Genomic DNA, 13674 nt, shown 5'->3' with positions numbered 1-13674 from the left:
TCTTCAGATGACACATTATATAGTGACCAAGCTCTATAAACAGTTAACTACTAGTACCCATGATACTTAGCTGTTGCAAGAGACAAATATATCATTCCGTGTCCTTCTTAAACCACTTAAATATGCTTGTGGGGGGGAGAGATTATTAACCATGGGAGCTGGACTCCCAGTTTTTTTCCTTTAATACTTTTTATCTCTGTTCAATATTTCTCTCTGTTAGGACATCCCAGAGTGTACTGCCCCATCTGCTGATAGCTCACTGTTGAGGTGGATACAGAAATGCATCTGTGGTAGCATAAAGCTACTTGAAAGGCCCTGATTGACTTTATTTTAACAATTGCAAACAATTTCAAGTCTAGGCAAGATCTAGAGCAGTGTTTCTCAAACTTTTTGACTTGCAGCCTGGCCCACAGCCCACCCCACTCAACATAATCTTGCTGTGGACTCCCAGCAAACCACCTATTGATGACAAAATGGGTGTGGGAGGGGATAGAGGTGCAAGGTCAGGAAGGGAGTGTGCAGGAGAGGACAGTTCTGAGCAGCAGGCAGGGTGCAGGAGCAAGGTGGGGATGAGGGGTCTCAGTGGGAGGGTGTCTATGTGCAGAGGATTGGGGCATGGGGTCTGACATGAGGGATGTAAGGGCTGCCTACCTGGCTCCGTGCCCCCAAGGCACCGCTCCCTGCTGCTCCGATTGGCTGGGCTTCCGGCCAGTGGGAGCAGCAAAGAGAGCCTCCAGGTCAGTGGTTTCCTACACTGCTGTTCAGTATGCAGTCACTTCCTCCCCCACAAGCCAGATCCAGCCCCAAGGCTCAGGGGGTCTGTTGTAGGCATGGTTTCTCAGCTTCCTAATTTAAAAGTTCTTTTACTATGGGAGAGTTCAAGTTACTTAATTTTTCCAAGTCAGCAATCATAAGTGAATAATTGGTTAACCATGTCTCCCCTAATCTTTAAAAATCTGTTGATTTGTAATTTGGATTAAGATCTGGATTATTCGCAGTAAGTGTCGCTGACGAGGAAAGAAGTTCTCTCTGTCTCAGACCCATAGCAAAGGGTACATTAAAAGACATTTGTAAATTTCTGAAGTGTGACTTTTTAAATTAATCCACAGTAACCTAACAATATTTACACCACCACAGTTTTCTTGTTCAGTAGTCTCATTGTCTAGGTTAGTGTCCCAATCCATTATTGCTTTGCACTGGTTGGTTTCATAGTCCCATGTAATATTTGTTACAGTAAATCATTGTTTAATGGATTTGTACAAATATCTGCACTCGTTGGTCTTCCCTTATTCTGTATCGGTTCATACAAGGAAGACACCCTTAGCTGAATATTCAATTTTTTCCCACTGTGGCCATTCTTCCCAACCAAGAAACTTATATTCTTTCCCCATATATTTTTTTAATTTGCTGAAGTGATGGTTTCATGTTTTAAATGATAGAGCTCCTCTAGGTTGTTCGAGATGTGAATTCCCATGCATCTTATAGAAATTGTTGCTCATTTGTAACAAATTGTCTGAAATAACGACTTCTTTTTGTAATTTAAAATGGGAATTTTACACCAATATTTGACTCACTTTTGAGCTGGTATGAAGAGCATCCATTAAGATATCGGAGGACAAAGTCCATATGAGAGAGGATTTGAAATGGAAAGTTATACTGTATCCCCTCAAAGGCTTTCTGTACATCAAGTGATGAAAATAAATGGTTTTTTTTTAAATCTGGCATTATGGATAACTCCAAGTACTCTCCAAATATTGTGTTAATTTTTGTGTCCTTAATCCATTTTCACTTGTTTATATTAACTGAGAGCATGAACTGAGGTTGCTTAATGTGTGTCTGTCTTTGGTCATGTTACTTTTTAGTCTGCTGAGAAACAGAAATCAAAAGCCCAGAACTTTCAAGAAGCAAGAGCTAGTATTTAGGTTGAACAAACTAAAGCCATTAATTCATTTTTATGAAATTGTAAATTATGTGTAGCATGTTTGTGGTGAGATTTAATTGTAATTGTTTTCAAATGAGAAATGTAGGGGTTTTTTTAATACAAAGTCTGATTTAAATTTTAAAAAAATCCATTTGCCTTTGTCATAAATATTTGATTTGTTTTACCTGAAGGCTTTATCAGTAGACTCAGTCATCAATAAATTCAGTTTCCCACTAATATGCTTTTAAAAACATGTTTTTACAAAAGCCTTTTTGTCTAGAGCGGGGATTTAAAATCGTGGTTAAACAATTAACATATTAAACAAAATGTTTAACTATGATCCCATAGAGGGGGCTGCCTGGCCCAGGTTCCACCTGCCCCCGCTCAGGGCTTGGGTTGCCACAGCAGCAGTTCACTGGTGCGGGGAGATGGGACCCTGGGTGTATGGGGGCTGGGGCTGCCACACAGCCAGGACCAGAACTACTGCTCGGAGTGGCCAGGCCAGGTCCTGTCTGCCTCTGTCTGGGTAGCCAGCTGGGGTCCTACCCTCGCCCACCAGGCTGTGGCTGTTATGGGGCCAGAGCTGTTGCTATAGCCCGGTTGCCATCGGGGACTCTTCAGCCCTGCCTGCTGCCCTATCCAGGTTCCCGCTGCCTGGTTAACCAGTTACTTCTCCAGTAAACCTTAGGTTTACTTGGTAATGTCAGTCCCCGCAATACGCGAAGTTCGAAAGGGATGCCGGAAAGAGTGAGACCACGACTTGGGGTTGCAAAAAGAAAAACTGATTTTATCTGAATGATGACTCTGACACCTAATGACTGAGAACTCAGTCACATACGCGGATGCCAGACATTTATCAGAACAAAAATTAAGCAAATCACCAAACAATATAAAACAATTCCCTGAGGCTTTTCTAAATCACAGTAATTGTCAATAACTGCCCAGGGGTTAGGAACAGTTGAATTAACACTAATATTGTTCATGAAGTTAACTATCTACACTATTTTATACAAGGGAACAGTTAAAAACTTAGTTTACAAATAGTTGTTGTTTAACACAATAACTCTTTAACCCCTGTCACTTGACAGGCAATAAGGGCAACTGAAGAATCAATCAGGATAGGGATAATGGCGGGGGACGGGTGTTATACCAGTTCTGGAGACAGCAGGAACACGAGTACCAGCCACATGCTCATAAACTGTCTCCACTCGGGTCGACCAACTCGGAGTACGCTCAGTAAGACTCGAGAGCGGGGGGCGCAAGGCGTCTGGGTGATCCGGCCAGGCGTTCACACGATGCGATTCCCCACTCAGAGGGGTTCGGCTGCCTGTTTTATTGCCAGGTCACTTGTCGCCTCATTGGTTGATCTTTGCTGCAGTGGGTGGAGCGAGCAGGGGAAGATAATTATTCTGCATGCCCTTATATGGAAAGCGCTCCGCCTCACAGACAGAGCCCCCTATACCAGCCCTTGAGGTGTAACAGGCTATGGCTCACCTGCGACGGGCAGCCATTTTTGTTGTTCTGTCTCGGACAGGTAACAGTTTACATCCTTATTCTAGAGCTTCATTTTTCAGTAGAGGTTCTGTGTATCAGCTGACCCGAAACATTTCTGTTTAATGATTACGTTTTCCAGGAAGATTTTTATAAGGGTCTTGCAAGGTCTACGGGGAGGAAACAATGTCCTGTGGGACACTTTCCTTTCTTTTAGAGAGTCCCTTAATTCTTATTTTTTCCTTTTCACTCTTTTCTATATCCTCCAATTCCATGTGCATCTTCTCTTTTTTTCAGCAGTGCCGTGTTCTGCACTGCACACTCACTGGTTTTGGTATTTAAGTCCAGTGTGCCTAGAGTCTGGCCTGTTATCCCTTCAGTAACGTCCTTCTTTAATACTGGGTATCAGATGATTTCTCATGGCTCCAAACTCTGAGATTAACTCCCAAGTGTCAATGGCTGCTTGATTTTCTTTAACCCTGGCATTTTTACCTAACGTGGCTGCCATCTGTTGACTTGGAGTCTGAAAGTCTCTCTCTATTGTGAGCCGGAAATGCTGATGCTTAGTGAGCTATTTTAAAAACATTTTTGATTTTTAAGAAACCACCATTCTCTGCAGCTGTGTGCTTTGAAGTGTGTGGATGGGCAGGGACTTTAGGGAGTTTAGTAGACTTATGAGACCTGACGAAAGCAGAATGCTTTACTATCCCATTCAGGCTCAGACTTAAGGCCATAGTTTTAGTCTGTTACAATTTTAGTGTAGTACAATGCTGCATTGATTCACATTTGGTTCACATTTTGAAGGCTTCCTTCACACCCATGAAGGCTAGAAACATACTTGTTTAAAATGGGAGATCTAAATTTTGATGCATAACTCTATGGTAAGAAGTGGACTCCACAGTTTTCTCTGTAGTCATTTGAGCACAAGAATGTCTGAAGAAAATATTAATGGAACAGGTCTTTATTAAGTTTATAAATCATCCAAAATTATATATGGGATTGAGGGCATAGAAAACTCAGTTAAACATTTAGCATCCGGGGTGGAATTTTAACAATGACTGTTGCATAGCTAGTTTTCAGAATCTTTACCATAAAACTAATTTGAAGTTGAAAATAATCACTAAACACTATTCAATCTGTAACTTCAGTCTTTGGCAAAACATTTACTGTGCTAAGTGGCACGTGACCAACTCCAATATTCAATATTTAACACAGACTTTTCTAATGCAAATGTGTGCGTGTGTTGCGTTGTAATAGTCGCTGCATATTCTTAATGATTTTCCCTTTGAGATAACTTTGATATACTCAGTGGCTTTTTCTGTTTTCTGCAGCTGCGCTGTTGCGGGATCCACAACTATTCAGACTGGGAGAACACCAAGTGGTTCAAAGAAACTAAAAATAACAGTGTGCCCCTCAGCTGCTGCAGAGCAACCAGCACCAATTGTACTGGCAGTTTGGCCCACCCAATGGACCTTTACTCTGAGGTAATCCAGGCCTGTGAATTCAGTTCGCTAGTATGTACAAAGCTGATAGTCTTTGTAAAATTTGTTCTAATGGCCAAAGCATAGATTTGGGGTATAGTTCATAAATCAGGGATCTGATCTGGAGTCTGAAAAAAATAACTGATTTTTTTTCCTGTCCTAAAAGCCGATATTTAGATCTCATTACTTCTAGAATGTAAAGCTTTTTGCACGTCTGTCCATTCTGCTTGCTATATTTGTCTGACATTTGTTTCTTTTTGTTAGTGGATATATATGCAGAGCTCCTGTGCAAAGTTATGACCAGGCTGAGCACTTTCTAAATGGTCCTCTTTGCTTGTTTCAGGGGTGTGAGGCTTTGGTTGTAAAGAAGCTACAAGAAATCATGATGTATGTTATCTGGGCAGCACTGGCATTTGCTGCCATTCAGGTGAGATTTCAAAACATTTGGCTGATAGTCCAGAGTTTCATTTTTATATGAAAAGCTATGATCCCAGGTTACTAATTCAACTGCTGGACCTTCTGAGGAAATGAAATTATGAGTTAAGAATTCTCTGTACATAAATGTAAAGAGTTGCTAGCTCAAACTTTCCACCTGATAGTTCAGGGAGTACACTGTCATAAAGCACATCTTTATAAAAACTGCACCTATAGTCTGTTGAATTTGGTTAGTTAAATGCCTTAATGGTCAGGTACATTATGAACAACTTACAGATGCTGTGAATAAAATTTTGCAAGGTATGGCAAAATTAAAACATGTTAACTAGGTTCCACAGATAGATATTGAGATGCATATTAAAACAAAATTTAATTCTTTATGTAAATGGACCTTGGAAAAAGTATGCTGCCATGTACTCTTAAATGTGCCTGTATGTTTGGAATCCTGCTTCTCTGTTCATGTAGTTTAGGCAGTTAATGCTCTGATATTGTTAGAGGTATTAGCCAGGTGTCTGCAGATGCAGCAGTGGCATTACAGACCCCTATGAAAATACTATGCAAGCTGTTGCTACGATTTTTTTTTAAAGCAAACTAAATATTCCTCAGTGCTTAGCAGCAGAAAACTTTAATTGGTGTAAATTTCTGCCTTTAGTAAAGTCAAGCCAGCTATATAAAGCTATTAAAGTTCAGTTTATCTGTTGGACTGAAATTTTTCAAAAGGATTTTTTGCCAATATTCAGCACCCGAAAATGCCTCTAGTAATGGAACTCCATCTCCAAAATAAACTTAAGTGGCTAACTAATCTGCATATAAATGTTAGGCATTTAATATGGTTTCATTTTCTTGAGCTGTCTTATTTGAGGTATCTAAAATGCTAATTTTTGCTTTTGGATAGATCTGATTATTCCATCCCTTTTAGGTGATTTGATCTCCTGTTAGTCATACATTTTGCCTTGGTGTTTGAAAAATGTGCTTTGTCTAATACTCTTCTTGCACTATATAGTTTCTTGACATTCCTGTGGAGAGATGTTTTCTTTCCTGTGTAAACTTAATGTATATGAAGTCATAATCTTAAATTAAAGGCGCTTCTGTGTTGCTTTTAGAGTTAACCATCTTGCAGTATGAGAATGTAATGTTAGTTCAGAACTTTCATCTTTCTGTCATCAATTATTTAACTTTAAATATTAAAACCTACTTTAACTAAATCAGTGCTAGAGCACGAGCAGTTTATAACAGGGGTGAGCAGTTGGTGCTCAGATAAATGAGTGTTCAGGAATAGTTCTGTTTACTCTGGAATAGGGCTTCTGAATAGTCACCTATTGACTGGAAATGGTAACAAGTGCTGCTGGCTTTCTATATGGTAAGGTAGTTGTCTCTAAAAGGGTCAATTGGCAACTAAACAGTGAGGAAAAACTCACAGCAATGCAACTTTTGTCAAAACACGTCCAGTTTCTGTGACCAACGTCCACTCCTACAAGAGACTCTTTATTTCTTCTCCCCTCCCTTTATTGTTAGAGAGCCAGTGTGGACATTGCTGTTTGTTTTGTTGTCAGAACTGACTTCCCTCAGTATCCCACAATGCCTGACCTGGTGGCTTTGCTCAGTGTTTCGCTCTCTGCTGCTCTGTAGTCATGCACCCCTCCCCCTTTCAAACCTCTAGGAAGTATCTGAATGCACTGAAACAAAGAGCAAATCATTGGAATCCTCCTGTTTTCCTCTGCACTAGGAACAGCGCAGCAGTGAGCTCTGGCCCCACTCCTGAGGAGCCGCTCTGCTGCCTCTGACTATGTCTAGACTTTATCCCTCTTTCGAAAGAGGGATGTAAATTAGACATATTGACACTGCAAATGAGGCTGGGATTTGAATTTCCCGTGTTTCATTTGCATAATTGTCATGGCATTTTTTTGAAAAATGCTATTTTGAAAGTGAAACCGCAGTCCAGACGTGGTTCTTTTGAAAAGAAAAGGCTTTTTTGAAAGATTCTGTAAACCTCAAAAAATGAGCAAATGAAACGTGGGAAGTTCATATCCCAACTTCATTTGCAATTTTGATATGTCTAATATCCCTCTTTCGAAAGAGAGATCTAGTTTAGACATAGTCTCTGTCAGAGGCAGCAGCACAGGGTACCATGCAGAAGTTGGCCCAGAAGGGGAGCCAGTTTAAAAACCAGCACTGATACAGAGGCAACAGCACCTATCCAGGGAATGTCTGAGCTCCCAGATCCAGCACGAACCAAAACATTAGCCAGGCTGCCTGCCCATCTGGCTCCTAATACACTTTAAATGCAGAGCTGCAGCGGGGTATGTCTGAGACCTGGCACAAGCCAGGCTGCTGTCCAGTCTGCTAAAAAATGTACCTGTAAGAGAGAGGTGTGTAGTCTATAGCATTTAACCTATAAGCTTTTGCTTATCAGTTAATTGATTACACTATTACAGCCTTAACCCATGTGCATTGCTCGCCTTGTCCTTTAGGGATTTTAACAGATAACCAATTCCTTAAACAGTCTTGGTTAACCATAAAACACACAGGCGCGCACACATACGCCGCATGCTCTGCATTTAAAACTCGGACCGGCAGGCTGCCTCAGCCCCAGGTTTTAAATCTGCTCCCCTTGAGACTGGCTCCTGCCTGTTGCACCAAATAAACATGTAACCATTAGGAATTTTAACAGTTATACAATTAGTAAAATAACTGATTTTCAATATTCCTACTGTCGAGTAATAGCAGTATGAACTTACTGAGATGAGGAAAATTCAACAGAAGAACCTTGTACATAGTACAAAAGTGTTAAATCAACTTGTGTGTAACTTTGGCCATCAACTCGAGAGGGAGAAGCGGGGGGGGGGGAGAGAGAACAACCGAAGTAGTTTCCAGAGAGAGGCATCCAAAATACACTTGAACCTCTTTAATATAGCATCCCTGTGAAACGGGCTATTCCAGATTAAAGATTTTGCTGGGCCAGGGAGGGCATTTAAGGAGGATGGAGCACATTTTGCCCTAGGGGGCACACAAGGCTCCATGCCCCCCACATTTTCCCCCAAGTGGGAAGAGGGGGAGCAACAGCATGCAGAGATACTTCCTCCTCCCTACCACAGGTGTTCCCATATTAGGGATACCCAGAATAGTGAGGTTTAAGTGTAATTGGAAGCAAGGACTGATGGTCAAAATAGGATTGTTCTATTCATGCAACTCTGCGTGTCATAGAAGTTCTCTTCTAGTATCTTTTTTGCCTCCTTCCATAGTTGGTCATGTCCTTTTGTTAACCTGCACGTGGTTTGCTACAAATGAATTTAAGCTTCTTGTCACTTCTCCTTGAGAGCTTTTGGCGTCTTAACTGCAGTTTCTATGTTTTGTCAAAAGCTTCAGTATACCCTGATTAACTCAAATGAGTAGTCCTGTCACACACAAATATACAGAATCTTATATTTATGCCACTGTACAAAAGGCTGCAGAGAACTGCTGGAGTGTCTTGATATTCTAGTTTCAGTTCTGTTTATTGATGCTTCTTAGTATTCCTTTTCTCTGATTGGTGCCAGGCACAGAGTTCAGTGTTTACTAACCATAGTTGCTTTTTCTTGCCTGGGTTTAAAGGAAAAAAAATAAAGGGAGACTGCTACCTTAAGAAACACTAGGTGAAATGTTTATGAAGCTGTGTCCTAAAAGTGGCACTTATTTTGGAATCTGAAATAGAAGAGTTCTTCCCCTCTCCCAACCCATAACAGCATTATTAAAAATCCCACCCCTTCAGCATGGGGCTATAACCCTTGCTACTCTTTCATTTATGGCCATGTGTGCCCATTGGTCTCTCCATTGGCTTACCAGCTGTGAGCAAGCATGCTCATTGAATAGTCTCTGCATTACATGGCTGTAATCTAGCTATCAGCAGAGGGTCCAGGTTGTCTGCAGCAATGACTATGTAAACATTTTGCCAAAAAAAGAAAAGAAAAACATCAGTGAAGGTTTTCTGCCCAGGCCAAGATACTGACGCAAGTTATTTTGAAATGTTTCATTTCTATGTGAAAACAAACCCTGCAACACCCATTAAGAAAATATATTGGATCTTAAACATATAGTCCTGGTGTGTTCAGTAAACAGTTTCTATTATTTCTGCTTAGTTCTGACTGCAGTAGGAACTTTTTAGGTAATTAGATGTTGTAATGCATTTTAATAGGTTTTGTTGTTGCCGCAAGGTTTCTGTATTAAATAAGCTATTTATCTTAATGTAGTTCTCGATATTCAAACTCTGCTTTCCTTTCAGCCTGGTCCTAGTTGACCTAACTTTGTATCTTTTATTAACTAAAACCTCCAGTAGCCCATTGTAAAGCCATAGCATGCAGTGTTGCCATGATTCTGTGTGCAATACATAAAAGTGTAATTTCAGTATGTCCTTTGTGCATATGGCACAGCAAGATGATATAAAAATTAATTGAAACATGAGAGAGAATGTAATCTTCAATAAATAGGCTCTGACCTATAAATGTGAATTGGAGCAGCAGTGATCTTCCCCATTCAGTAACATTTTTGATCAAGGCTTTAAGAATGCACAAAGACCTCATTCTGTCGTGTTTGTAATATACAGGAAGACTAATGCTTCTGGCAGCTCTGCTTACAGCAACTCTGCATTGTCACTGTAACCTACAAATTTAACTTGTTTGACTGAGGCAATGAAGGATTACTGAACAATGTTTGTTGTAAAAAATAGCCCTTCTTCCTAAGAGCTGGCAATTTCCTGATACTGATCCAATGCAGAACATTTTAATAGCAGAAACTAGACCCACAAGAGTTTAGTGGAGTCAATAAGACACTTCCATTGATTTCAGGTTTTCTAGAGCCTCTTTCTCTTAAATTTAGTTTGTCAGTCTTCAATTTAGTGAGTTTGTGCTATGACAACAGTTACTGTTTCTCATCGGTTGAAGCCTGCCCCACCTCAAATTTCAGAAGTTACACATTTACACAAATGCATGATTTTTAACATCGCTAATCAATATTTTGGTGACTATTACAATTTTTTACATTAACCAACATTGTCTTCATACATAGGTAGTACTAATACATCCGTGGTCTTTATTTTAGGAAAAAATAAAACTCTGAAACATGGAAATCTTACCTTTGAACCAAAAATTTCAACAGCATGTTTTCCTTTCAGAGTCTGACACCTGAGAGCTGATGCAGTTGAAAGGCCATCAAACTATTCTATGACATAATTGGCCATTAAATGTATACAGAATGTCCGACATTAGTTCAGATCTGAGTTGACCCAACAATACATAATTTGACTGTTTTCACCTGCTCATAAGCTAGGATTACAATGATTTCTCACAAAACTAAACTCTATGAAATTCCTAACCTGACATTAGTATTTTGATTATATGGTTAGTGAAATGGGTTGGCTTTTTTTTAATGACAACTCAGTAAGGAATATTTATGGTGGTGGTGAAATTGCCGATGATTGAAAACTAATGCACCTACACTGTTCAGAACAGTGATAGTTTAACTAAATTTAATCCTGGCTGAGAACTGTAACACAAATTTTGGCACTGATTTAAGCTAACATCACTTAATGTTATTGAGTTTCAATGTGTAAGTGTATATTTATGGACAAAAACAGAACATTTGATACATAACTTTAATAGTTTCATATAGCTATCCAGCCATTACCCAGTACTTTGTTTCCTTGGTCAATAAATAATGCAGATCTGAGAAGTGTGACTTTCTTTATTCAATTCAATGGTGTGTTTAACTCTGAAACCCAATGACAATGTACCTCAGCACAAATCAAGAAGCTTCAAAATGTCTTGGTCTGCCTGCAGTCCTATTTTCTATTAAACTTGAAGCATGGACAAATTTCAGCTTGACTTGACTGAATTGCAATGTATTGTACCATTTACTTTCAGTCCAAGGAAAGGAACCAACTAAAGTTCTAAAAATGTCACCCTGTGGGCATATATCAAGTTATGTAAAAGGGCTGTTGTTTGTCTGGCCTCTTTGGGAATTACATCTGTTCAGACTTATTCCTTTATTCAGCCTTATCAACAAATCTAAACAATAACTTCATAAGGCATCGTGAAAGAGAAAGCCAGACGTTGTAGACTTGGTTGCAAAGCAGTTCCAGCCTTCTCACTGATGTCTTCCTCGAGCATTGAACTTGTTGTAAAATACTTTGTTACAGCCCTGAGTGCATTATTTTCACATTAACATCCCATGTATATTTATATACTAATTAGCTGAACCCCTTGGTTTCTGGCAAGATGCCAGAGTAGCCATTGGAGTAACAGTGCAACCTTTGCAGCAACTAATGGGATTTTAAAAGGTGACAACTGCAACTATGGGCACTTTTTCCAAATTTGGCCGCATTAACAAAGGACAGGTTTCCAGCTATAGTGTCTTTTTTTACAGACCTGTTAAATTGTCATAACTTTAAGTGCTTTTGTTTAACTGCTTTTGTTCATTCTGGATTATAGTAACTATATATTAAATAGCATGGTTCTAATTTCCTCTTTGAAATGTTATACTTGTGGCACACAGATATTTCTTCTATGGCAATTAAATATTAAATCACCTTGATTTCCATCTTTTATATCAACTAATTCAAAGTTTCCACCTTCTTAAATTAGTCTTGTTTTGCCTCTGTTTCCCTAATAGATGCAGAATACAGCAGGTGATTTGACCAAGGAATAGCCTAATGAAAGATGCTCCTATAAGACTTTTTTTTTTTTTTTAAAGGATCCGCTTGGAGCTTAATTTTATGTAGTAGATGAATAGCTGGTAAACTTTTCAAGTCCTCTTATTTTGCCTCTTGTCACACTTCAGGCTTTATCTATAGTAATTTGAAACTTCCTTTGATATCTAGAAACTAAATCTCTGGCAAGAATATCCTGTGTGCTCAGTTTTGTTTTTTCTTTCCATAGCTGCTGGGCATGCTGTGTGCCTGTGTAGTGCTGTGTAGAAGGAGCCGGGATCCCGCTTACGAGCTTCTTATCACTGGCGGAACCTATGCATAGAAGATAATGCAAACCTGAGCTTGAATCTCTTATTTCCTTGGAAGGTGAATGGGCCTGGTCTACTGCAGTAGTTTTCCTGCCTGTGTAGACTTAGCTAAAACACACCCTGCACAGATGAGGACAGCTGTAACGTACACTGGTGATGGGCAAAGCAACTTGGCTTTCCACATACCCATATACTTACCTGTGACTTGCTATTTAGCCAGCTGTTCATGTATCTAAATATGTTTTAGTCTAATAGCAAACTTTCTAATTTCAGAACCATTTGCAGATCAAGATTAATTTGGTTGACATGAAAGTTAAAGGAAGTGTGCCTAATTTGGTAAATTACCTCTAAGCATTAACTAACTGATTCTTGCATATGTATATGGAATCCTTTTAAATCTTCACTATGTGGAATGTTTTTGGCCAAAGTTGTACAAAGGAAGTCAACTGTATTTAATTTGTGATGGCTAATATAGTCTTACCTCTCACCAGTGTCAGGTTTTTTTTAAAAAAAAACATAGGTAAAGACAGTACACTCTAAAGATAAGTTGTATGAAATGACTACTAACCAAAATAATTTTAGAATCACAAGTGTGCATCTTTGATCTTAAATTCAGAGATCCAATCTTTCAAACTTTAGTGTTTTAAAATAAAGCTGGCTTTTCAGGAGCAAAATGGTATGCACTACTGTTCTATAATGAATTTTCATTTTTTCTATGAAGAGCTGTTTTATGTGTTGAGTAAACTGTTATATTGTAGATCCTAAGTTGGTTTGGAAATAATGTAGCCATGTAAGGTAGCAAAATGGTATGTGAAAGTGATCTCAACTGTAAATAGTAAATCTGATTAAATCTCTGTATATCCTCCCTCAAACATGCCTACTTGTATTTCATTTCTTGTAAAGATTTCAGCATATCCAGCCTCTGTTGCTACACCTCTCTAATGGGAAAACATCGAATTTATTGACAGATCTGCATTTCCTTATGTCAAATTCACCATTCTCTGGATAAATGATAGTCCCATTTAAGGACTATGCCTGCTTGAACTTGATTCAGCAAAGATCTAGTACTTGAAACAGGTTGGTGGTTAAGTTATTGCTCCCTTTGGAGATACTTAAAAGTATCTCTTTGTGTGAAATTGCAATCAGATCTGGATAGTGCACATGAGTTGCATTTTCAAATCCAATTTAAGCACTTTAGAGCCTAATCCCAAAGTCAATTTGCAACTTAAATTTTTGAAAATGTTACTCCTTTTCTGTCTTGAGAAAGTGCTTCCCACATATACCTTGCTGTGCCCATAGTCTTGGTTCCCCTTTCCCTCACAAGGTGGTGCTACAAAGGCCCTGCAACACTTCTGAAAC

General features: G+C 39.3%; 1 protein-coding gene across 1 annotated transcript in view; it reads left to right on the top strand.

Annotated features, from left to right (window-relative positions):
- TSPAN3 (tetraspanin 3) overlaps positions 1–13187 on the top strand; it is a 47989-nt gene extending 34802 nt beyond the window's left edge. The window contains exons 5-7 of the mRNA XM_075897384.1: positions 4744–4896; positions 5237–5320; positions 12237–13187. Of these exons, the coding sequence (XP_075753499.1) occupies positions 4744–4896; positions 5237–5320; positions 12237–12329 (330 nt within the window). The 3' untranslated portion in view covers positions 12330–13187. The remainder of the gene's footprint in view (positions 1–4743; positions 4897–5236; positions 5321–12236) is intronic.
- The last annotated feature ends 487 nt before the right edge of the window (positions 13188–13674 follow it).

Source organism: Pelodiscus sinensis, chromosome 14, assembly GCF_049634645.1.
Source record: "Pelodiscus sinensis isolate JC-2024 chromosome 14, ASM4963464v1, whole genome shotgun sequence".
Taxonomy (NCBI): domain Eukaryota; kingdom Metazoa; phylum Chordata; order Testudines; family Trionychidae; genus Pelodiscus; species Pelodiscus sinensis.
Note: the sequence above shows the minus strand (reverse complement) of the source record. Positions and strands in the feature narration are given on the sequence as shown.